General features: G+C 40.9%; 2 protein-coding genes and 1 long non-coding RNA gene across 7 annotated transcripts in view; 2 read left to right on the top strand and 1 right to left on the bottom strand.

Annotated features, from left to right (window-relative positions):
* The first annotated feature begins 392 nt into the window (after window positions 1–392).
* On the top strand, window positions 393–2,885 carry C12.1 (spliceosome-associated protein CWC15). The gene is made up of 3 exons (XM_072005852.1): window positions 393–676; window positions 825–1,134; window positions 1,227–2,885. The coding sequence occupies exons 1-3, from the start codon at window positions 546–548 to the stop codon at window positions 1,467–1,469; spliced, it is 684 nt and encodes a 227-aa protein (XP_071861953.1). The 5' UTR covers window positions 393–545; the 3' UTR covers window positions 1,470–2,885.
* A 122-nt stretch (window positions 2,886–3,007) lies between these two features.
* LOC139988425 (uncharacterized) overlaps window positions 3,008–25,424 on the bottom strand; it is a 49,179-nt gene continuing 26,762 nt past the window's right edge. The window contains exons 1-3 of one of the 4 annotated variants that reach the window (XR_011800112.1): window positions 7,539–8,376; window positions 5,979–6,196; window positions 3,008–3,785 (exon numbers count right to left, since the gene is read on the bottom strand). This is a non-coding gene — a long non-coding RNA (uncharacterized lncRNA). Of the gene's footprint in view, window positions 3,786–5,978; window positions 6,197–6,259; window positions 7,247–7,538; window positions 8,377–25,424 lie in introns of those variants that run through there. The other 3 variants (XR_011800115.1, XR_011800113.1, XR_011800114.1) reach the window with 3 other exon arrangements.
* Gbb (glass bottom boat) overlaps window positions 9,155–25,424 on the top strand; it is a 41,723-nt gene continuing 25,453 nt past the window's right edge. The window contains exon 1 of one of the 2 annotated variants that reach the window (XM_072005824.1): window positions 9,155–10,479. In XM_072005824.1, the coding sequence (XP_071861925.1) occupies window positions 10,026–10,479 (454 nt within the window). In that variant the 5' untranslated portion in view covers window positions 9,155–10,025. The remainder of the gene's footprint in view (window positions 10,480–25,424) is intronic. The other variant, XM_072005823.1, reaches the window with a different exon arrangement.

The raw sequence follows: 25,424 nt of genomic DNA, 5'->3' as shown, positions 1-25,424 counted from the left end.
AGTCTTATTAAATTAAGCCAACACATAATGAAAGAAACAAATTGTATAATAATAGTATAGTGTTTACCAAATAGAAAACTGTTACTGCTATTAATGGTTACAGTAATAATAAACATATAATATTAAATATTACGATAGTAACATACCTAACGAAATAACGCACGAGGCATTTTTATCATAAACTTTTCTTGCAATTACAATCACGATCGTATACGTGCTGTTGTTTCCTTTTTACTCGTTTCTGTTTACTCCTTGCGCTCCTTTCTATTCGAATGTGTAGCGGCTTATTGACAGTTTCTGTCGCCGGCTGCGGAGTGACGTAGTGGTCGCTAAATACGCATGCGCGTTGAGGAATTTTGTGTTCTGCGCTATGCGGCTAATAAAGGAACTAAAATGTAACAGTTTACGCTATCTCCATATACGGTACGAATTGGTTTGATTCAGACTTGTTGGATGATCAGCTGTGTTTTGAAAACTTACGAAACATATTCAAGAAACAAAGATTGAGTTTTGTATCGAAAAGTACTGACTAATTTTCAAGCAAAATGACTACAGCCGCGAGACCCACGTTTGAACCTGCTAGAGGAGGACAAGGACGCGGTGAAAAAGATTTAAGTGCAATCTCAAAACAATACAGCAGCAGAGATTTACCGTCTCATACAAAATTGAAATACAGGTATTATATTGTATTTTATAATATTTTCAAAAAAATTTGTGTGCTGTGTCCTTTATTTAAGATATTTTATGTAACTTTTTTAATCAAGTGAACAAACAAACATAACCTTACTTACTTATTTGCAGAAATTAATGAATTTCATTTGTAGGGAACATGGACAAGGAACAATCGAGGAATTGCGAAACCGTGATTTTCGCAAGGAATTAGAGGACCGTGAACGTGAGAGGGAAAAGGATAAAAGTTCTAACCGCCGTATGATAGAACCACCTAGAGAAACGTCTACGACAAGTGTTGCTAAAAGGCAGAAAATTGATCAAGTACCTACAGCAAGTTTAGATGCAGATGATCCTCTTGACGATGATGATTCAGAATCAGAAAGTGACGAAGATGATACTGCTGCTCTGTTAGCTGAATTGCAACGTATTAAGAAGGAGAGAGCAGCGGAGCAAGCTAAGAAGGTAAAGTATATTCATGTTTACATTTGATATGTAAATTCAATATTATGTTTCTTCTAAAGCTTTTACGTTATTTTATTTTCTTTATTTTCCAGGAAATGGAGAAAAGACAGGAAGAGGAAAGAATAAGAATGGAGAACATACTTTCTGGAAATCCTTTACTAAGTTATTCTTCTCAAAGTGGAAGAACAGATATGAAAGTCAGACGAAGATGGGATGATGATGTTGTATTTAAGAACTGTGCTCGTTCGGAACCGAAAAAGAAGCACGATGTGTTCATAAACGACTCGTTACGAAGTGAATTCCATCGTAAATTTATGGAAAAATACGTTAAGTGAACGAACTACCGTAAGAAGTATATTGTACTGTATATAGTTTTAAGATAATGCTATCATACTATTTATAAATGTCTCGTACTGTAGACTGCAAACAATGATGTTGAAAGTTATTCCAAAATTTCAGAAATCTTACAAATTTAATATTCATAAACATTAATTTCATAAACATGTGTTATTAAATCATACACTTGATTTCATATATTCACATACATCTACGAATATTCGATTACGAAATTCATCGCATGAAAATACGAACAACTAAGGCAACCGTATCGTTCGAGTCTAAAAACAGAAGGTATCATTAGGCTCTTTTATCATTTTCTTTCGATTCTGAGATCCAACTAAATTCGATGCTGGCGATTCATCTCCGGAAGGTCACTCTAATAACTTCACAAAAAAATCATTGAATTCTTTGTATGCAAAAATAAGCGTACAGATATTCAGAGTCAGAGGGAGGGGGAGAGAGTGAAAGATAAAGAAAGAAAGAGAGAGAGACAGAGAGAGCAGGGTGTGCCAGAGTGGGGTGAAGCGGATTGAGGTAGCGTGTATCGGTCCGACGGAGATCGTTGATCGTGCGAGAGAGAAAAAGATAGAAAAGAGAGAAAGCTGGAGGAATAGAGGGAGAGAAAGAGAAGAAACTAGCTGAGTGTAGTGGAGTTTGTCCAGGCAATGTAGGTACGTGTTTCGGTAGCGGTGCGATCCGGCCTCGGCGGTGGTGGTGCTGACGGCGGCAAGCGCGTGTAAACCGCTGGGTCAAGTATAACCGGTCCCAGGGTCCCCGGAGCAGCCGGAGGCAGCAGGCAGTCTACCGGTACGACGCGCAGCTGGTTATCGCTGGTAGACTCCCTGGCACCGACCTGGCCAACTAACGCAACAGGGACACACGAGAGGCCGGCCCGACTCGACAGAGGGACAGAGAGAGAAAGACGACCGTTCACTGGTAGATCGCTTCGAGATGATTTCTGAGAAAAGATATGTCGTACGTTACGGTACGAGCGATCGCTTCTCTGTGTGGTTGAATTCGTCATCGCCGATTCTATCCTTTTTGACTTCTTCTCGAACCTTCAAATTGGTTACGGGAACCTAGTTTCCGGTCTCGTTCAAATACCATTGTTCAGATCTAGACCTGATCAACTGCGATCCCTGTGGCGTTTCGTCTCTCGTCGTGTTAATGGGCCGTAATTTCGGCCAGCAGAGTTTTTCTCGGTAGATGCTTATCGTTTGTATGCAACAGAGTAAGAATGAATCTAAACGGGGTATTTTGTTTATTTTATGATAAACATATTATATCGATGTTGTATCGGATACCATCCTTTTGGACTCTCTTCCAAAAAGTCGAGATTACCGTACGATAATCAATTTTATAACTCGATCAAAATTAATAAAATGAATAACCAAATAAAATTATAATAATTATTATCGTTCGCTTCATCTATTAAACCTATATCACGTAATAATAGTAATATTAAATTTAAGCTGACGAGTGAAACTGTCTTCTACGTTTTACGTGTTCGTCCATCGATTAAAGAGGTTTCAAATTTACAACTTTATCTCGTTTATCTTGTGCAATTCCAAGTGTACAATCTATCGTTAGTTTTGTCTGACGTAAATATGACTTTTCTAAAAATGCGACGAAAGAAGAGTGAAGTGCGCTTAAGAAAACGCAATGGTAAATAAAGGAACACGCGGTCGTACACGGCGCACGTTAAAAATGCACAGTCGTCGAGTTTTCTTCAAGAGGATAATCTCCGAGGGAGGGATTTCCCCGGTGAACGCACCTCTGGATTCTGCAGCGGCCGATGCTCGACGGGAATTCGCCCTGAGGGCACTCTCCCTTCCTCTCTTCTTTCCTCTCCTTCTTTCCCTTTAACTCTCTTTTTCTCCTTACCTCCCTCCCTCCTTCCTCGCATACACACTCCCCTCTCTCTCTCTCTCTTTCTCTCCTTGTCTCTGTCTCTCTCTTTCTCTGTCTCTCTCCTCTGCTGCCACATTTTTTATTTACCTCCTATATTCCTCTATTTACTTTATTTATTCCGTTGCTGTTGGTCAGTGGAGAAAGAGAACGTACTGGACGAGAGAGTAAGAGAGAAGTAGAGTGAACTGCAGCATCTCTTGCTTTTCTCCAAGAGTTTCATCCACGGACGTGCAGAATGACGATCCAGGGCTGTAAGCTACCAACGTTTTATTGGGTGAGCCGGTATGCATCGATAATGGTATCTCCTTCCCTCACCTTTGCAGATACTTTCAGGATTATCTCTGTGGAATTGAGATCCGAACATTGCGGAATAAACGGACGGTATGCGTGGTGTCCGACACCTGTAAGAAGCACGTTGGTATGTGCTTAATGTTTGTCGCACGCAATCGGCCAAGTTGTTTGCGCGAACGTGTAAAACTTTAGTGTCGTAGCTATAAAAATGAAGCTGTTAAACCGCCATAATACGTGTATTCTTGTTGCTGATTCTTCATTTTGGGAAATTTTGTCGTCGAGCAAACATTTCTATCCTACTCGTTATACGTTTTTAGTAAATAATTTAACGTCGAAGCAACGAGATTCGTTGTAGTATTGTAGCGACGTAGCAAATTACACACATACTAATACGTAAACGCGTGTATATGTTTGGTTTTTCTTTAAGTACAATTTCAAGTATTGAGAAGTAGAAGATATTATGCAGATTATTTTTCTCAGTGGTTGTAAAATATCACGATATCTATCTTATTTAATATTCATAAATATATCAGAAACAATTATATTTCCAGTCTTAATAAATTCGTCTTTGAAGCTAATTAATTTTGATCATCTCCTCGTGAGATGCTTACTATCCAGTGTTTATAGAATACCAGAGAAGAAAAATAATGCAACAATTTATTAACAAGAGTAGATAATAGAAATACGTACTGATAAATTGTTTAAACTTCGTACGTTTGTAAAATTGTTTCTTTGACACGACGGATCAATACCGATGCATCGAAACGATGTATTTTATCAAAAGTTTCGCAAGAGTCAAACGAATTCCAATTGTTATTCGTTTATGAAGTTATCTCAATTAATGGACATTCATTGGCGAAAGATTCACGAAAAAAACGTTAGTGCGTCAACGATTTCGTCGACGATTTCAGAACAAAATCAGTGTTACTGTTGGACATTTCAACAAAAATCACAGTTACACTTTCTCGTTAGAGCAGCGCGGTAAGGCCGTGTCTGGATAGAAAGGAACGGGTGGTTTCGAAGTAAACAAATAAAATCTCTTGATACCAAGTATAAAAATACTCGCTAAATTTCTATTTGCTCGCGCATTATTCACTGGCGAGAAAATCTATTTAGATAGGTGTAACACGAAAATGTTACAGACAGTTGGTGGTACAAGTAAACGCATACATACATACATCTGTATGTACGTATCTTCTAGAAGCTGAAACACACAGTCAAAATCGGACCTTCCCTTTTTCCTCTTTCTTTTTTAATTTCGTTTTGTCAGACTGCGAGTGTCTACCAACCGAAGAAATTGTGCCGAGTAAACAAATATCTCTTACAACAAACTGGATATTGTAAGCCTTGCGCTGGCTTTATTGGCAGATTAATGATACTACCGTCTCCGATTCGCTTTCACCGTCGTCCGCCCACCCCGATCCCTTCTACGTTTATGGCCGGTTGCGCATAAATATGACACGCGACTTATTTTTTCTTCTGTGCCTCTATTAAAAATTCTCTATGAGAACACGATACTCGCGATCGCTGATTTTTTCGATCGTTTAAATTCACTCGAGGGGACAGGTATACTTAGATGGTTCGTAAGGTGGAATTCTTTCGAGTTGTTCGTCTTCCTATCCCGAGAAGTGCAAATGTTTTCTTGTTGACTTTATGGGCTGTAACTTTTGTAAAAATGTTTGTAGCGCTTTAGTGGTTATATAGTTACGAGCTACTTAGAACGTTTTGCATGATGATTTATGATAGCCGTATAATTCGATGTAACGTAGGTACAGTTTCGTCTAATAAACAAGAAATTGAATAGAAATATATACGTAATAGATTTCATGTTGTAGGTAATTTATGACGGAGAACGAATTGTTTAGCTAGACACGTCAAAAATTTATACTAAAAGTTAATCATCGCCTGTTCTCGTATTACGAGTCGTACGTTAATACGTCCTAAAAATTAGCAATTTTTCTTTCAAACACGTATGTAGATAATCGTCAATCAATAAAGCAGATATCAAATAAATTATATTTTTCGAAAATCTATCCTTTCATGCAACTTCAGTCGTAAACATCGTTACGGTGTTTAATAAAAAAAAATGATACTTTTCAAAAAGTCCACCATACTACCTTCGCGTATTTTCCATTAACTATCTTTTGTACTTTCGCGTATCATTCGTCCGTGATCCTCGTCAACGAGACCTGTCGTAAACGTGATCATACATAAATCCAATTTACTGTATGAGGAAATCTTCGATCAAAATCGACACAAGTAATAGGAAATCTCACGACGGAATACGAGGCGCAAATACGTACGTTCATTGGCAGCGTCGTGAAATTAATAAATCGCCGTATATCAAATTCATCTGTCATGCTATCTAAATCGAGGTACCGAGTAACACGAGGCGTTTCCAAAAATAAATATCTCCAAAGGTTGAATGCCATCGAGACGCGCGTCTTCGAAAGGAATTTCTCGTACGGCCAACTTTCGTGTCAACCGCTGCATACCGTACCGCTGTGTTACCTGTAACAGCCTGTAAACAGATTCTTCGCCGTAGTTGTGCATTAACCGAGGCAAGTTCTATTTGTCGTGCAACCTGTTACATCCGTAGGCTTTTAAGCGAATTCTTCACGCAGGCATTCTTCCATTACCCGGACCGGAAACGAAGGACAGTTTTCACCGATGGAAAGTATTGGCAGCGGTTACGGTGCAGCGCGGTTATCGGGCGGAAATTGTGGCGCAACTGGTCTGGATGGCGAGCTGATAAAGATCCAGGGGGTTGAAAAAGTGGAAGAATGTTCAGGTTCGGTCGGCCGCCATCGCATGCCGTTTCTTCGCTAACCCTGATCTCCGGCACCACGTTAGAGTGCCGAGTAATACCAACGATCAGGGCTGGTGAACGCCGCCTACTTCTTCGGCAGGGGCGGTCCTATCTCTATGACCCAGGGACGTGCAAATGTCTTCGAAAATTCAGTGGATCGGCCCGGAAGAAAAGTTTGCTCGCGAAAACCTATACGAATTGCGAATCATTCGTTTCGTTTCTTCGTATCTTTTTGCGTTATCGATCGGTTATTGTACACATATTTAATTTGTAAAATGTCCGCCTTTCATTTAGTTTTCGTTTTGTATTATTTCTTTTTTCTTTCCTCTCGTTTCTTTTTCTTTTTTTTTTTTCGTGTAGGTATACGAGTGGAAAGTTATCTTTGGCAGTTTCACGATTATGTATGTGGTGATCGTAAAAGCGAACGAGGAAAAGTGGATATAATTCGACGCGTTGCTGTTCTCTTTCCCTATTACATATGAATCTGTTCGAACAGTTCGAACGAGGAATCTTATTTTCTTTTTTTTAACGGCGATCGTTACACTTCCGAAAGTTGCGCGTCCATCTGAGAAGAAGCGAAGAAATTTATTTCGTCCGGTGAAAGCAACGAATTCGTTCTTTTTGGTGCGTTAAACGACATCGATGTGTCGTTAAACAAGATGCGTTTCGTTTTACGCAATCGTTTGAACAAAACGCGTTTCATTTCATAATCGTTGTTTCGGTTACTCGTTCGTCTATCGAAAAAAGAAAGGAACTGGTTTTTGGATTACAGAAATTGACACGACTAATTTATCGCTAAAAATTTATATTATATATATATGTTACTGTTTCAAAGAAGAATATTCTTCTTCCGAAAATTTTGTTATGTTTTTCAGCGAAGTAAAAGAAAGCAAATGGGAAAAAGTCGCTAAAAAATAGCGTGTAATAACGGAATAAAAAGTAAGGAAGGAAAAGATCAGTTAAAAATGTCGTATAAATATATTCAAATTAAAACAGTAGATAGCACGACTATTACCAGAGACCCGTAAATTAAAGTCCAATTTTTCGGAGTTACCTAAATCTCTTGTTTCGCTATAATCAACGTCCAACCCACGTTCCATTGTCGTGTTTTCCCTTGCATTTGATATTTTTAACAATCGAGCCACGCACAAAAAGGTCGCGAGCGATCCCCAGTGAAAGTAAATCAAATTTACAATCGTCGCATGCTCGCAGAGTTGTGTCGAAGCGACTGGTTGCAGAAATTTTGCGCGTCGTGGACGTACGTACTTAAGTACGTACATACTTAGATTAAATGCTGAGTATTGGCTGCCGTTCTCCCTGTTCAAACAACATCAGCCTTCCATTACGTAATAGTTACATTGTAACACGCGTCCGCGAACCTCTTCGGAACCTTGCAAACATCTGGTATTACATGCAACATTCCATGAATGCCGCGTTAGGCGTGCGACAAGCGTTGTACGCAACACCGTAATACACTCGCGTGTATACGCTTGGCGAACAATCTAATCGTGAACAGAACATTTTCACGTTACCATCGGCTATCCTTCATTTTCGCGGCTCTCTTTATCACCAGCATCTCCGTCACGGCGATACGTTCTCTTTTGGATATCGAACGTTATCGCGAGACGACATGCGGTTTACAGAACGATCGAATGCTTCGATACTTTCCCCTTTTCTTATTTAACGTGTTACACGCACACGCGTCTGATCGAACCTCGTCCTGTTACTTAATAGTCGTCGAGTGGACCTCGATACCAGGACGATCGTTGCGTACGGTGACACTTTGCTAGTTAGTCGTACAAGGTTCGACGTTCGTCAGGATTTCGCTACATTTTTGAATTTTTCGCTTCGTTCGAAGACGTGGTAAGCTCGTTTTCGTTTTCACGATTTTTACCGCGATATCTCGTTCGTAAGCTTGGTTAAACGGATCGCGCCGTTTCCGATCCGGTGGTCCCACGATACAAAAGGAAAATCAGAGAAGAGAAACGCAGAGAAACCTGGTGGGACCTTTTGGCGTAATTTTCCGACGATATCGGCGAATTAACGGTCGTGACAGTCCGTAGATTTATAGATTCTTGTTGCACACCCAGCTTTTACGAGAGTTTATAATTTCACGTTTAATAAAACGATCGACTAGAGCTTGTAACTCGCAAGATTCACTTACAGAAGTTCGTTTGTCCCACCAGCAAACGTGTTACCGTTTAAGAAAGAGAAATTACACCTACATACAAGCTACGCTAACTAGAAATCGTCAGCGTGGATAACTTGAAACTTGTGATTCGTAAGATAGCGCGATCGATATTAGTGGAATGGTACAAGAGGGTTGAGAAAAGAAACGATACGCGGCGAAGATCGAAACGAGCGAAGAAACGAACTGGACGGCGGAAAAAGAGGAAAGGATCAGTATGTACGCGTGGCTACCGGCGCGGCGTGGCAAGGCAAAAGCAGTGCGAGGTGAGTCGAAGCGAGGCGAGGCGAGTTGTGGCGAGTGGCGGTGAGGCGAGGCGCGGCGAGGCGAGGCGAGGCGAGGCGAAGCGAAGCGAGGCGAAACGAGGCGAGGCGAGACGCGAGCGAGCGAGCTAGCGAGCGATCGAGCCACAGGCAAAGGCAGAGAGGAAGGTAAAGCGAGGCGTGGCTCTGTCGGAGGAGCGGTACGGCCCTGGGAGGCGGTGGTGAGGCCTCGCGGAGGAGCAGCGACGACGAGGAGGTGCACGGCACGGGCCAGACAAACAGACTGGCACTGGCATCGCGGGAGTCAGCGGCAGTGGTCACCGCTGGTCACCGAGACGGTCTCGAGAATCAGCCGTGTGCGCGTTTCGCGAACATGCGCCCCGTGTATCTTTTAAATCGCTTCACGGACAAAGTGCGCGCTACTATGTGTCTTTTTATCGATCCTCGATCGCAGTAGCGAGAGGAAGCACGGAACGGAACGATCGGATAAGCTTCGAGTGGATCGAGTTGGATCGAGCGATTCTACGCGTGGATACTTTGAACAGTGGCAAGAGAAAAGTCGATCAGTGTTGAGGTCGGGGAATATCGTGAGACGAACTACTAAATAGACGGATAAACGTGTCGTCTGTTTCGTTACGTTCATTAATTTAGCGAAGAACGACTTGGACCGAGTGATCGAAACGAAGAAAGAGAAGAAAAATCGTACTAAGTAACGGTATAAGAGGGAGAAGAGGCAAAAGATAACGAAAGAAGTTTGACGGTATTCCGTAAGTTGGAGGTTCGTATAGTGGCGCGTCGAGACGATATAAGGCGGTATATAAGAAGATATAAGGAGAGTGCGCGGTGTCGTCGCATAGCGATCCGGGGACACATCGATCGATCAGGATCGATCGATTCCGCGGCATCTGGATCGCGGCTCGATCGCCTCGGCGGCGGTCCCACTCGGCGTCCACGTTGGTGGCTCGATAGGAACGACGACGACGACGACGACGTCGTCGTCGTGCGAACGCCGACGTAGGAGGAGGAGGAGGCGGTGGCGTAGGGGAAGGTGGTGCTGGTGGAGGTGGTGGTGGAAGCGGCGGGAGGTAGAATGGTGCCTTCCGGCCCGTGTCGGTCTCGAGCGGAAAGACGCGCTGAGATGTCGCCGCGCCGTCTCGCGCCCCTGCTGATCCTCGGTACGATCCTCGCCGGGCTGACGAGCACCGCCGCCGCAGACAGGATGAGCGGCCTCTACGTCGACAACGGTTTCGACCAAACTATCGTCCACAGAGTGGTCAGCCAACGGGAGAAACGCGAGGTCGAACACGAGATATTGAATCTTCTTGGATTACCGGATCGGCCAAGGAATACGGCCGGTAGGCCGCCGCAGGTCAAGAGGTCGGCGCCCAAGTTTCTTTTGGACATATACAAGAATGCTCTCGGCGAGGACGAAGACGAGAAACCGATCGGCGAGCAGCAACGTAGGGCCGGCGAGTTCGACCTCACCGGTCAGGATCTCAGGGCCATCGACCAGAGCGACGTCATCATGACCTTTGCCGCGCACAGTAAGTCATTATTCTGTCTTTTCCTCTCTTTCTCTCTCTATACGTACTTACATTTGTACGTACGTATACGCTACTGTTCCCTGTGTGCCGTGTGCGTGCGTGCACACGCTTCTTTTCGTTTGTGTCATCGCGTTTACGCGGCTCGATCGTCATTATTACTCGCAGTCGTTGCGTATGTAAGTACTCGTGTACGTACAGTACGCGTACGTGGACGTAGGAAGAGCTTGGCGGAAGGAGAGCCGACATTTGTCGTCAGCGACGACGTCGTCGTTCTAATGCTCGAGATATTCTGGATGACGTCTCTTTTGTCTCTCATGGCGTGCCCCAACCACTGTCGGAATCCATTGGAATCAGTCAGAATGAATTCTCTTCTCTCGGCCTCGGAGGTTAACAGGTTCCGCGAACGCGTTTTCCGATGGTATGCGTCTAGTTTGCGTGCCGCGCAGGCTGCCGTCGAGATCTGATTTTCATTTCACGCAGCCTCTACGGGGACGTAATCCTTGTTTAGACTGCTACGTTTCTAATCCTACTATAATTTACCGTATTCGTCTAATCTTTTATAACGCCATGTATCTCGCAACTTACATGCTCGTGTATCCGTATCTTTGAAACTTTTTTGTTCGCTCGACACTGTGCTATTCAATTTTCTTACTATACCAGCGACAAATAATTTATCTACGGCGGTTATAAGTTGTAACGTTGTCAGCGAATTTCCAATTACTAATTAATTTAATAAAAAAATGTTGTTCCGCGTAATTGAGCGAAAGTTTCGTTACAACACAATGCGTATCTCGCTAAACTTGAAATTAACAGCGATAATTTATATAATTTATGTAACTTATGTTATCAATTGACGCGATTAAACGTATCAAAGTTGATAATTTCCATTTACTTTTTTATATCTTTCAAAATGGATACACGACACCTAAGGTATATTTGGAAACTCAGCGTCGAGGGAAATTAAGAGAGAACGTGAATAAAAGAAACACAAAGAATAACGTTAACTTGCTAACTGCCAATTTACCTAAGTAGATTATCTCTGATCAGTTTTCTTATTTTTGTACCGTTAACTTCGCCTTAAAAGTATGCTGATCGTACTCATTTCATTATCGGACGAGATAAAATTAATTATTCTTTGCTAATTTTGAATTTCACATTGAAAAGCTTTGGTCGCGAACCTTTCGTGGCTTCGACGAAAGGAAGAATCAACGGTGGAAAAGCGAGAAATGGTGGAATTGGCGCGAGAACTGGTTCTTTAATCGACGGATTTAGAATTCAGAGATACTTGAAAAATCTTTTCACCACCGATCGATATAATTAACACACTGTATGAGTTTACTTCGGGATTATAAATTGCTTTACCAACTGGATTCTACCGGTTTAGAAGCAGTTCTCGTGGGTGTGAGCATTCTGCGGCAAGGAATGCTCGTCTAGCGTTTCTTCGGTGACTTTGGCAGATCCTCTGCTGGTTCTCGAATATCGTCCAGCGAACAACCTGATCGCGATTATCCAAAGACTCGTTCGGTTTCTCAACGTGTTCGCTACGGTTGATTTTCGTTAAAAAACGCTTGGGATTTCGGTAATTTTCCACAGTCTTACACGATGTTGAAAGGAACGAGAAATCTCGTTCGACGAGAAACGTAAAAAATTATCTTGTTACTGAAACAGCGAATGGATTAAAAGTCCTTGATTTGTCAAAAAATTGATCGATCCGATGGAACCGATGTCCCGTTTCATCGTGCGTTGCGTTTTAATCCTTTGCAGTTACGTACAAAAGTATATTTCTTTATTCGTTATGTAGATTACATTTGACGCGATTTATGATGAGAATATGAATACAATGATTATTACGACTTAATGTGAATATTTATACGTATGCAAATGCATATTTATACAGAAAATTCATACAACCTGGATAAAAAATGTTTTATCTCTAGAAGGTCTTAATTTTTGCAAGATAAGTTTCATATGTATTTATCGTTATATGCTTCTGTGATAAGAATATTGTACTTTAAAGTACATTACATGCTTCGCGTGCTTTCGTCGTATTTTCTAAAATTGAACATTATTTATAGCGAACGTTTGAAGAACTCTCCAATGAGAATATATTGTGCGTAGCTAAATATTCTACGCTTTATATCCTATATCGAGTTTTATTAACGATATTCCACAAGATTATTAAATAATATCGAGAGAGGTCTAGTAAGTCAGATGTATCATATCGCTAGTAGTATCGAACTAAGAACGATGCCGAAATGGGACACGTTTTCGAAGAGAAATTCCAAAACTGTGTCGCGAATCTGAAATTTGAAATAGTAGATGAACTTGCCAAGAAGCAAACAGAAGTCGTAGAATATGCTTTCGTTATGTTAATTTTAACCGATCGAAGTCACCGATTAATCAGGACTGAGCAATGTTTAGAATTTGTTGGAATTTAAATTATAGTCGTAACGTCCAAATAACAAAGAATCTTATTACTGTAATACTTCACTTTCCAATACTTCGACATATTTCTTTCTACGTACGTTCATATATTACATCTTCATATGTCACGTACTTTATTTGCATGCTATGACATATATTTAGTGCATAAGTACGTGCAATCCAGTGATTAATCACTTTCTAGAATCGTGTAAATCTTACAAAAGCCCACATTCGTCGTTATCTTTTAAAATATGCAAAATACCAGTTAATCGAGTAAATAATCGTTCTCCGTTGTCGTAACGCGAAACGTAGAATCGAAGGAAAGAAATGTAAGAGAAATTATAGCGATTATCATCGGTATCCTGTTAGGTTACGATATATTATGACTAGATCCTACCAGTTTAAAAGTAGAACACCGATTTCCGTGGTTGTTCTGTGGGTTCTCGTCCCATAATATCCGCCAAGGAATAGTAAATTGATCCATGCCGCGTGTACGTAAACTGAAAAATGAGCGTGGATTTTATCGTATATCTTAATTGCCATTGAAAGGATATTTTCACTTGTGTATTTTATTACTAATCAGTATAGCGCGTGTAACGTTTGAATATCGATCATTTTCATCCGAACAGTCCGCGTAACCAGCTCTAATTTTTTCTGCCTGATGACTAATGCAATATATTTAATTACGATTTTGCGACAATTTTTCCTATTTAATTATCTCTTAACATTAAATACCTAGTTCAATTTTATCCAAAATTATACATCACTGACCGAGTACGCGATAAGGTATGCAGAATTCAAATTTATATCTCGGATTTGCCGGAGATCTTAAAAATAGAACATCGAGCGGCGTCAGTTCGTTGCCTAAAAATAGATATTAAAAGTAGTCCGATAACATTGATTTTCATATACGGGTTATTTATGTTAATCGATGTCAGAAGGAAAAAGAAAGAAATGGATTTCCATTGGTCGAATCCTCTGTTTGCGTTCTCTTGTTGTCGCGTTTCAGACGCGAACCTGTTTCGCGCAAATCTGTGCTTCCGTATGCATATTCATCGAGAGTCGGAGAACATAATAAAATTTGAAGGCATATCGATTTCTACGAAGCCGTGACGTCACGCGAAAAACAGTATAATTTCACAAGCTACGAGTTAAGAAAACACGTTCAGCGTTAGGAATTTCATTAAGCGTTACAGGATTCTTCCGAGATAAATTGACAAATTTATGTACGATCGATTGATGAAAAGATTCGAAAATCGATGTCGTATCCGATAAAACATTGCCTTCGCTTTGTTCTGCTTTAAATAAGGCACATCGAGTTAAAAAGCATGGCAAACACCTGCTGAAGAAATTTCAAATTACGTTTGAAAGCTGCGAACAAGGCGTGAAATCTCGGTCTTAATCAAATTTATACTCGTCCATCGGAAATTAAATTACAAAATCACGACGAAGAATTCAATTGTTAAATAGAAGATATGGGGCAAATTTTAAATCGAACAGATTATATTTGAATAGGTATTTTTAGAAAGACTTTTGAAAAAGAAAGCTTCTTGCGTGTGAGATAATCGGAGAATTATCGACTTGATTAACTGGATCGATTGGAATTCATTTCTAGACTTTATCGTTTGTTAAACTACTTAATGTCGCAAGATCTGCGTCTTTAAGATACCGAAAGGATCGGCTACGACTATTTAAAAAACTGATGCACTCATCTGCTAAATTATTTTTTCATTTAGCACCTTGTCAATTGCTCAAATTATATACATATTTGACTAGGTATTTATGAAAATACATGTTTCCAAAGAATTTCGGAAATATAATTTTCTTATTCAACAATGCGAGATTTGAAAATAAGTTTCATCATATCTATTTAAAAATATCACTGACGATATCTTTTTTTCAAAGTGGATGTAAGAATAATACTCGAACGATCAGCGACGGTGTCAAGAAACAATATATTACTTAATCAGCGACAAAATCTGTAACAACGAACAACCAATACCTTAAACATCTCACTCTATACTCTGATGAATTCGTGAGCAGCCTACAACCCAAGAATGCCGATTGGAATTTGTACCTGCTCGAACAATCAGCAGACAATGTCAAGGAACAATATACTTAATCAGCAACGAAATGCGTGTCAACTATTCGTGTAACAAACACACCGCAAACGACAAGAATACGAATAACTTGAGCAACGTATTGTATACTCTGACGAACTTGTGATCAATCTACGACTCAACGATACTTCGATGGAAGCTTGGACCTACCCGAACAATTGGCAACGACGTGAAAGAACAGCGATTGGCAAACATCGACGGATGTTGCTATCGAAATCTTGAAATTTCAAGGATTACGGAAAGCCGGAACGACCGGCTGGAACTTTCTATTCGAGGAGATATTTCCCGTAAGGTTCCAACAGCTAACCGTTCACGCAGACCGCCCATTGTGAATTCTTCGACCAAGTCCCGGACATAACTCTTCGGTTATGTCACGCGCGTTCGGGTGATCGAAATCGGTGCGGATGTTGTGGAAAAACAGTGGGGATAAGAACAGCCAGGCGGTTTCCACTTTCGTTGCTATCGACTTATGCAAATGTGCCTCATCATAGAACTTTCTACTCGGCCGGAATCTCTTTTCGTCGCCGTTTCATTTGGTCGCCGCCACCTCTCTCCTCTCCTATCGTTGCTTATACGTTCAGTATCGTGAATTCTTCTAGAAAGTTCGAAGAAGATAAATTACAAGGACACCACGAACACGTTCCCGATGTGTGAAATCGGACGAGGGGACGTCAGGCCGGTTGTAGCAGATTCGTGATCACGAAAACGATCCGAGTCAATCGAGGCTAACGCGTGAAATTGCCACGTTTCTGGTCCGCTTTTATTAGGGGACCGGGCCATCCTGCGCCCAATTTAAACCTCGAATTTTCATACACGATACCCGTCCACGTCGTTTCAACGTTGTCTCAGCTCCTTCTCGATGCAACGTTATATAAATACTTTATCGAGATTGATTAAATCACGGAGTGAGCGGTTCGAATGGTGAGAAAATTTATATATTTAAACGTATATAATATTCTACCTTGTTCTGGATTAATTTTCCATTAGGAAATTTTTATTTTGCAGCGAAGATAGATTTAGTTTGTTACGGGATACTTATTCATTCTTATCCCTTGAAAGCGTTGAATTGTTTAATGTTACGCAGCCACATAAGGATTTCAGTTCAGAGTTACAATCATCAAAAAGAAATTACTAGTTACCCTCGAACGAAAGCTCGCGTATTCTGGCTCGCGATCATAAAAACGAATTACTAATTCTAAAAACTAAAACGCTACTTGTCCTTCGATGTACGATTATTATCATCGTATCGTTAATTACCATAGGTATTTAAATCGAGACTCGCATCTCGGTTCGTAATCATTCGAAGAATGGATCAATCATATCTTATATACTCCTATAAAACGTGATTACTGTTATTCGAAGAACCGAACTATATTTCCATTTAAATCTGTACTTAATTTACGATTATTCCAGAAATACCGGTGACTCTATGTCCAAATTAAGACGCGTATCGTAACGCTCGATTATTCAAAGAGATCACTGACAATAACATAATTGCCTTTCAGAATACCATCGATCACTATCGCTCAAACGACGACGACGATTATCCAAATAGATCGGTAACCATATCCAAATGAAAATTCATACTTTAACCTAGAATTATCAAAAAAGGAGATCGTTAATTATACTTAAATGCAGATAAAACCGTTTAGAAATCGTTGCGTTAGCTCGGCACACAGCGGTATCGAGAGATATCACTGTCCGCGTTGGCAGTAAATTATTCATACGGGATAAATCTCGCAGTCTGACATATTCGGTTCAACGAACCTCGCAAAGGGGAATTCCCTACCTCGGAGGAGAGCAGCTCCTTTCCCGAAAGACGGCACACAGTGGTATCGTAAATTGTTCCGCGTTCGACGATCGTGACACGAGTGGAAGGAGAATGGTAATTTGTGACGAGTGAATGAATGAAGGACAGGTATTTCTCGGAATTCAGCCTTTCTTCGATGCAATTTCGTCCCCTTTCCGTGAAATTTAAGGACGCGCCTCGCGGAAATCGCCTGCCGAACACGCGAGTAGGTACTCGCTGGTCACGCGCGAAGATATAGTCAGGATTTAATCGTTTGATTTAATTGTTATCGTACGCGTAACGCCGGATTATATCGAGTTATTACGTTCAAATATTTCAACCGGTTAAACGTTTCTAACGAAACATTATTCTCTTGGAAACACGCTTTAATTACGATGGCCTAAAGGATTAGCGGAATATGTAAAGTGAGATACTCGTCGGAGTAACTGTAAATGAAACGTATCTATTAATTAATGCTCCGATACTGTTAAACTCTACTGTTCTTTGTAGATTCATCCGATACGGAAGGATACTATCTTATTTATAGATCCGAAATATACGAAGAAACTGTTACGTGCTTGCGTCACTTAACTCTATCTCGTTGGCTGTTTGTTCGTAAAAGATTTCTCCGATCACTTCGCATTTTTATATTCTATAATGTTACGAGCGGAAACGATACTCCTGTGTAATTATTCAGAACGCTTGTATGCAAAAATTTCCACCGGCCTTAGATCAAACGAAATCAATCGTATCTTTCTGCATCTCGTTTCCAATATTTTTAGCTACCAAGCTAAAGCACTTTCACGCCGTATTACGTTTCCCTCTACGGTTCTACCTAAGGGGAAGGTTAGGGAATATACGGTTCAGAAAAGGCGATGTTTCATTCGCCTGTCGCGAAGAAGATTCTCGGAGAGATAAGATTTTACCTGGGACATAATCCACCGAAACTGTTAACCGTGTTCGTAACTGAAAATATCAATGGGAGAGCCGCTGTTCGTAATAAGAAAGAAATATGGAAATTATCGCTTCTGTTATCGCGATTTATTTTCTTATTTATTCGTCTTTATACGTTGAACACATGAGGCTGTGGTATTTGGTCGATATTTCCGTTTGTTCGTACAACGAATAATTTTCATCGGCTAGGCGCCGATGAAAATTCGAACAGTTATTGACGAGAAATCAGGGAAATAAACGATACGCTGAACGAGCGGTTCTTCGTTGGCGGATTGATAGAAATCTGATATGATAATTAGTAACGGAAGGAATTTTGTAATTAACATGCAAATTAGGAAAATGACTGTGTCGGATCAGAAAAGTGGCTGAGAGATTGGCGCGTTTTTTCCTCCTCTTTTTTTTTTTTTTAATATTCTATCTGCTTGAAAATTTATTTAATTACCCAGAGAATTATGCTCGTTGTATCTCCGATCGTATTTATATATTATATATTTTATCATTGTGCGCGATAAATACATAAGTAAAGTACATAAGTTCCTGTACATGTGCTCTCAACTATACAACACGCTTCAAGAAAACGTTCGATTCGACGATAAATAATCCAATTTGAATGTAATTCGATCTAAGCTGGCTTTCGATTTATGACGAATTAAAAAAAAAAAAAAGAAAAAAAGAAGAAGAAGAAGAGAAGAGAGATTACCTCCGGCACACGATGCAACGATTTAACGTAAACTGTAAAAACCGCGCTCGATCTGTTACACGAGCAATTTGCAAAAGCGAACGCGTTGTTATTTCTTCGATTCGCGCTCATTAGACGAGCGGCGAGCTTGTTGTGCTAATTGACACACGCAGGAAGCGAAGCATTCGCGCGCGGGACGAGTCGGTTTTGCAAGTTTCCCGATCGTGCAAATTTATGCGGACAGTTGCCGGAGGCCGTGCGGTTCGAGGAAGACTTTTTTTAAAACGAGTTCGTAGAATAAAGGCATAAAACGCGAAAGTGACGAAATTGTAGTCTGAACGGGGAGAGGTGGGACCGATGATCATCGCCGATGTTGGATCTTCGTTACCTGACCTTCCCCCTGCAGGCTCGGTGCACATCAAGATGCAAATACGAACGAGTTTACATGCGAGCGTTCGCTCGAGTTCGAGGTCGTATGAATAAAGCGACGAGATAAACGCGGAAGGCTGGGAAATTGATAGTTTTGCATAGCTGGTATTCGCACGAAAATTCCGTAGAAATTGTTTTATAGTACACAACGGATACGCACGCCCGATCTAGCGCGATAAACATTAATCCATCGAATGGCGTTCTTCACGCTTCGCCACCTCGCGTTCATCCCGAGGAATTATGCTGCATCCTTCCAAGAATTTTTGAAGGGTTTTTAAAGAATTGCGAAAAGATTGACGCGCTGAAATGGAGAAATGATTGCTGGGTAGAATAAGAAGCTTCCTCGCTCTAGCTGACGCAGACGAAAAGGAAGAATGTAAAGCGGAATCGAAGCCTCGCGTTTATCTTTCTCACATCGAAGAGAAAAAAGCCATCCGATCGGTCGAGACAATTTCAATTGCTGTGTGTTTTGTACGAAGCTTTTAAGAAGATATAGTTGTAGTATTCCGAGTAACGCGTCTAAAAATTTCAACGTTTGATAGGTTTCTTGGAAACTGAGTACCCTCGAGTGTAATTCTCGTAAATTTTCAGGAAATACGATACGGAAAACAAAAACTGAAATTCGTTGAATAAAAACAGCAGGGATAAGAAGAGGAAGCTGTTTTATGAAGTTGAAATATTTTGCCAACAGCGAGCGAAGTTTGTTGAATCGCAGAGAGGAAGAAGATATCGAAATAGCAGGAAGAAGAGGGAAATATCTAAAATTCTAACACGCATCCGGGATGCTTGAAAACTAATGTTCAATAAAGAAGAGGTCTGACGGGGAAATTAGAATTCTTAGCAAGTGCAATTCATCAAATCGCGGTGATAGAATAAATTGAAGAGGAGAAAGAAAAACGTTGCCCCTCGCTGGCAGAGACGCGAAGATAATCCATAATTCTAACATGTCTGAGGAAGTACAGCGAAAAGTCCATTCACCGCGAATAAATGAATTCCTGAGAACTAAGTGCAAGAAGAATAGGAACTTTTTCAAGGACTTGGGATTTGATTCGTCGATTAATAAATACGTATAGGCGGAATATTCGAAGTAAAAAGGAATAGTTAAAATTTGAAAAATCGCCAAGTTGAAGGATGATCGAGCTTGACGATGAAATTTTACGAAAATCTACGATCGAGATATTTATTGAGAATTTGAAACAATTTTGTTTGTCCTCCCAAACGATCGTAATCGATTGGTAAAATTTATTATGACAGTTCGAGAAAGAAGCACAGAGCCCGAGAGGAAATTTCGAGATATTTGAGGAAATAATGTTTTGCTGTAAATCATTTTCGAAATGATGATCGCTCAGGCATGTGAAGTGTTTACAATCCATAGAAGAAAACATTTACAGTTTCAATATGTTTCAGAGAATACGATAGAGACTCGAATTGCAACTAAGTGAGTTCTCGAGAAACATTACTGTCAGAGAAGAAGAATTTCTTCTATGTAGATCTAAGAACCAATTCAATTGCCATTCATCAAATAAAATTATACCGAGAAAAAGATTGAAACGTGTCTTTTTCGCGATGAATTCATAGAAATAATTGAAACGAATGTCCAAAATTGCGATAAATTTGCATATAATTTTCAAACATCAGTTTCCCTGAGAACAACCCTTTCAAAAACTCCGAACAATTCTCAAGTTGATTACGATATAAAATTTATTCACTCGCTTGAAATCAATAAAATTGTTGATACTAATTCATACTGTTCGGAAGAGCTGTAAAAGGAATTTAAACAGCGTAGTTCGAAATAGCATTAAATCTACATATAGCTGTTGAACATTAATTTTTCCAAAAGCAATGCTTGCAGCAAGAGCTGAAAATCTGTATCTCCTAAGCCCGTTAACTACCATTACGCACTAGATTGGAACGAGAAGGAACTCAAGCAAACAGCAAAATTAAAATGATGTCGCATCTATATATAGTTTTCGAGCATTGAGTTCCACAAAAATAACTCTCGTCGAAAGCTTCCAAAATTCCTCCAACTTCCCTCGCTGCAAAACTCATTTCATCGAAACGGAACGGAATTCGAACAAACGGCGAAGTCCAAAACGACGACAAATCTACGTACGACTCTCAAGTATCAACATCTAACTAACTCCCTGAAGAATTAAAATCTAACCTTGCAGATATAAGCAAAACTGCACAAACTTAATTAAAGAGACGTAAGAAAACGTAATCTCTCGTCTACAGTCTGCAAGGGACTGCCATAACGAAGCAAAACCGAACGCTCGAAAGCGTAGTTCCTCGAGTAAGACGATAATTCAAAATTCAAGGCGGATCTGTAAGTAAAATGGCGATAGAAATTTTTGCATTAGAAAGGTCGGTGTTCGGTTCGATGTGGATAAAAGACAAGGTGTTCTGTGATTTCGAGGCTGAGATCGGTCTCAGATCTGTTTCGAGGTCCTATGGAGGAGTCGCGTCCGTTCGCGAGGGTGGCAGAAGAAGCGCGGTCGAACAGTTCTCGGAAAGTTGTTGGTCCCTCTTTCTCTTTCACGCTTATCTGTCCCTCCTGCTTTATCTCCGAGACGTCTCATGCCGTGGCTCGCGGTGAGAAACGTTCTAGGCTCTTCGACGCGATATGCGGCATGCATATAAATTGATACCCATAACCATAACTTATTCGACATATGTACCCAACCCAGTACTGGGAACTCCGGGCGTCCGATAAAAACCAGCATAAATTAAAACGCGTTATTACGTTATACGACGCCCAGCGAGTCTTAATTGATTGCCATTGCTAGCCCCCTTACCCCCTTTATAGAATCTCTTCTCGTCCCGTCTCTCTTTCCATCGTACGTCGGTTTTCTGGTTTATACTTGTTTTATCCTCGTTCATGTTCGTTCCCGTATTGTTTGTTACACGTACGCGTTACTAACGGCCAATCGAGTCAAAATCGTTCGTGGAAAAAATCAATCTGAATGGAACTTGCTACTGTATCGGCAGGTCCAGTTACCAGGAGTTTTGCACGGGATGGCAGGATCGTCCGAAATTCTGTCGCTCTTTAAAGTACGATCGAATTCACCCTCGTTTGTTCATTGTGTCAATTTGACATGTGGAAAACGCAAGAAAAAGCAACACGTAAACGTAAAAATTAAGTAAATTTGCAAGTATTAAAAAGAGGCTATAATGGTGTTCTACGATGACTTAATTTCTTTTAATGAGACATCACGCAATCATTTATATATATATATAATATTGGAAATAAATGTTACATAATTATTACATATATATTGTTAAATAATTATATAATTATATATATATATTTTTTTTGAATGTTTGAATGTTTGTCCTTCAGTTTAGAATAAACCTGCAGTTCTCGTGACGATTACAAAGTCATCGATATTTAGAGAAATATGTTTTGCCATCATTTTTTAGAGGCTGTTTGTTCTTGGCCTTTTTGTACGATGGTCTATGAGATGCTAATTTATTGACAGACGGACCAAACTAGAAACATCATTACATGTCCAGTCGAACTTAGTATCCGTTGCGAAAGGAACGTCTCATAAATAATTTCATAAATTTCTCCCTGCGTATTTTAATACCACATCTAATTGATTTTTCTGAAAAGAGAATTTACATACTCTACGCGACTCAATAATTTTCATTTTTCGCCGCAAGTCGCCGTAAATTTCACAGCGAATCGAGATTCGAAGTCAATCGCATAATTCAGCTTTACGAAAACATTTGTCCATTCTACTTGTCAAACAAAATCGTTAATGTCCAATATTTTTTCTCCACAGAGACACTTAATTATAGAAAGTTGAAACGCATGATCATCTCGCAAGCAAGCGGTTGTCTTTTACCTTATTCAGAGTTTTGAAAAAACTGCCTATCAAATTATTAAATAAATTTTGATTACAAGCGCGACAAGTTTCGTTCTATTTCAATTTATTTATTCATCTAATGAATGGGCTGCTCTATGTCGCGAAACAGTATAAAAACAAAAAAATTACAGTGTGTTTTAAGAGTAGATCGTTGCATGGCCGCTCGTTTCCTTTTATCGATTTCTATTTAGCTTATAATTTGGAAAAAAGCGCGCAAATCGCGATACATTGTCGATCGAAACATAGTTCCTCTACCGTTGTTTTACAAATTATTCAAACCTCCGAACGAAAGTTCCATTAAAAAATGTATTAACAAATAAGAGCTGAACGTTTATTTAAGAAACCCGACATTGCGTAGAGGACGAGCTAATATTAATTGCTCGTATAATTAGTCCTCATGATCTTTCCATTTGTCAGAGAGGGAATCGCGTACTCCCCTAAAAAGTATCGTCCGATTTATGGGCCGCTGTAGGCCGATCCTTTCGGGGTACGTGCATCTGGACGAATTTTGTAGGCGTGTGCTCACACGTACGTGCGGAGTCGCGGTGCGGCCCATATATTATACAAAGTTTCCCCATCTGCCCTCTCTGTTCCGCCAAATCGCGTGGATAGTCGAACGGGGAAGACGAGTCAATATCTCTCCCCACGTGAAGCCGCGGGCAGGTAAAAATGTCTCAACTTGGGTGCCCTGGCTCATCCTGGCTGCTCCTTTTGCTTCTTTCTTTCCCAGGACCTCTTTCTCTCCCTATCTATCTATCTTCCGCCGAGGGCGGCTCCTTCAACAGGCCAGACAAGAGGAAGAAGGGAGGTCCGGTGAAGAAGAAGCAGAAGTAGAAGAAGAAGAAGACGAAGAAGACGAAGAGGGGAAAGAAGAAGGAGGAGAAACATGCCAGAACGAGATGGATGGATCGTTCGTTCTTTCTGCGCACTGTGTAAAAGTGGCGAATGCCGCGAGCACCGTTCCCTCTGTTCGTAGTTAGACTAATGATTAGGCCCGACGCGACGTGTGCGACGGCTGTTGAGTTTCGGTTTCCTCTTCGTGCCTCCATTTGTTCGTACTATACTTCGTTCCTCTGTGTCGGCTCTTTAACTTCTTTCCGAGTTGGTGAAATTGTCCCGATGAGATTTCACGCAGGTTATGGGGTTTACGAGGCGGTGCTTTGAAATATTTTCCATTAGATCTCGTTTTTCGCTGAAGAATCGTCAACAGCGTAAGAAAACAGAAAAATAGCACTGTCGGTGTGTACGCGTTTTTTAGTTTGTTTTGGAGATTTGTATTTGTAAAAGTCGAATACGTTTGCGAGGAAACAAACGCAAGATTTAGGAATAAATTCTGAAGATGTAGGTTTAAGGCGATGCTTCTTAACCGTTTACGGTTGACGCGATAACGAGGAGAGGAAGGTTCGTGACATTACAGAGCGGAGCTCCTACGTTTGATGAAATCTTTCTTATTTAATCGCACGTAAGTTATGGGATTTGTACGAGGATCTTTGAAAAATTCGCAAAATCTTGTACATTTACGAATTTCTAATACTTTAAGTCCGATGAGTTTGAAATTAGACACCGTAGTAAGAGTGACCAGTTGCGTTGTCCGAGTTGTCAATATCATAACGTTCAATGCAAACGTATTTTACTGGAATCCTAAGGCAATAAAAATTTCTAGAAATCTATAAAAATTCCAGAAAAAGGACACTGGCATTTAACGTTTTAAGATTCTCTCTTGAATAGCTAAAACTAAGTTTCATATAAATCTGACACATCGAGCGAAGATGAATTCGTTGCTTGTCGAAGCTTTCTAAATCGATTAAACCGTCGTGATTTGCATCTTCCACTGTGACGATCGATCGGAGCACAATTATGCAAGCTATGCGTAAGCCTTTAAACGCAGCGCGGCGGCAGCGCGCACAGAGGAAGAGACGGTATTCCCACGGTCGATGTGTTCGAATGATCCGAAAGGAGCATCCGGTCGCTGCGTTACTGCGAACTAATAATCCAGCCGGACTCGTGGTCGAAAGTTGTCGAACTGAGCATAGAACGGGTGGATCGACTCATCGTCGATCAGCCCGCGAAACGACGGATCTCCGAGAAACGGCCCACGGATATTTCCAGGAAAATATCGCAAGAACGAACAAGGAGCGTTCCTATGTGAAAAGAGGGACCCTGAGTTCGTTTAGTCCGTTTTAGTCCGTTCTCTCTCTTTCTCTTTCCAAGTTCTCGCGTGTATGTTAGGCGCGGAGGAACGAGAGACAAGATGCGAGAAGATGCGAGAAGAGGAGAGGAGAGAGGCCTTTCGAGAGAGTGATTAGAGTTGGAGAAGACGAGAAGACGAAGAGGAGAAGAGTATTTGTAAGAGTAGGTGTACAAGAGAGGACTCTGTCGGAGGAGGACCGAAGACGTAGAAGAGAAAGAGGTGGTTGGTGGGGTAAAAAACAAAAGTCCAGTCGGTCGTGGAGCGGTCCAGGATGGTCCCAAGCTATTCGGGACCACCCCGAGAGCCGAGGGGTCCAGCTCGGCTCGCGGCAATCAGGTGCCGTTGGAATGCGACCGTCCGAAGAGAAAAACAAAACAAATTTTTATGCCCTCCTCTCCCCCTTCCCCTCTCTGCCCATCGTTCCCTCCTCTCTTCTTTTCGGCTTTCTCGTTCGCTTGTGCTCCTCGTTCTAGTCCCCCACCTCCCGTGA

Source organism: Bombus fervidus, chromosome 6, assembly GCF_041682495.2.
Source record: "Bombus fervidus isolate BK054 chromosome 6, iyBomFerv1, whole genome shotgun sequence".
Lineage (NCBI taxonomy): Eukaryota > Metazoa > Arthropoda > Insecta > Hymenoptera > Apidae > Bombus > Bombus fervidus.
Note: the sequence above shows the minus strand (reverse complement) of the source record. Positions and strands in the feature narration are given on the sequence as shown.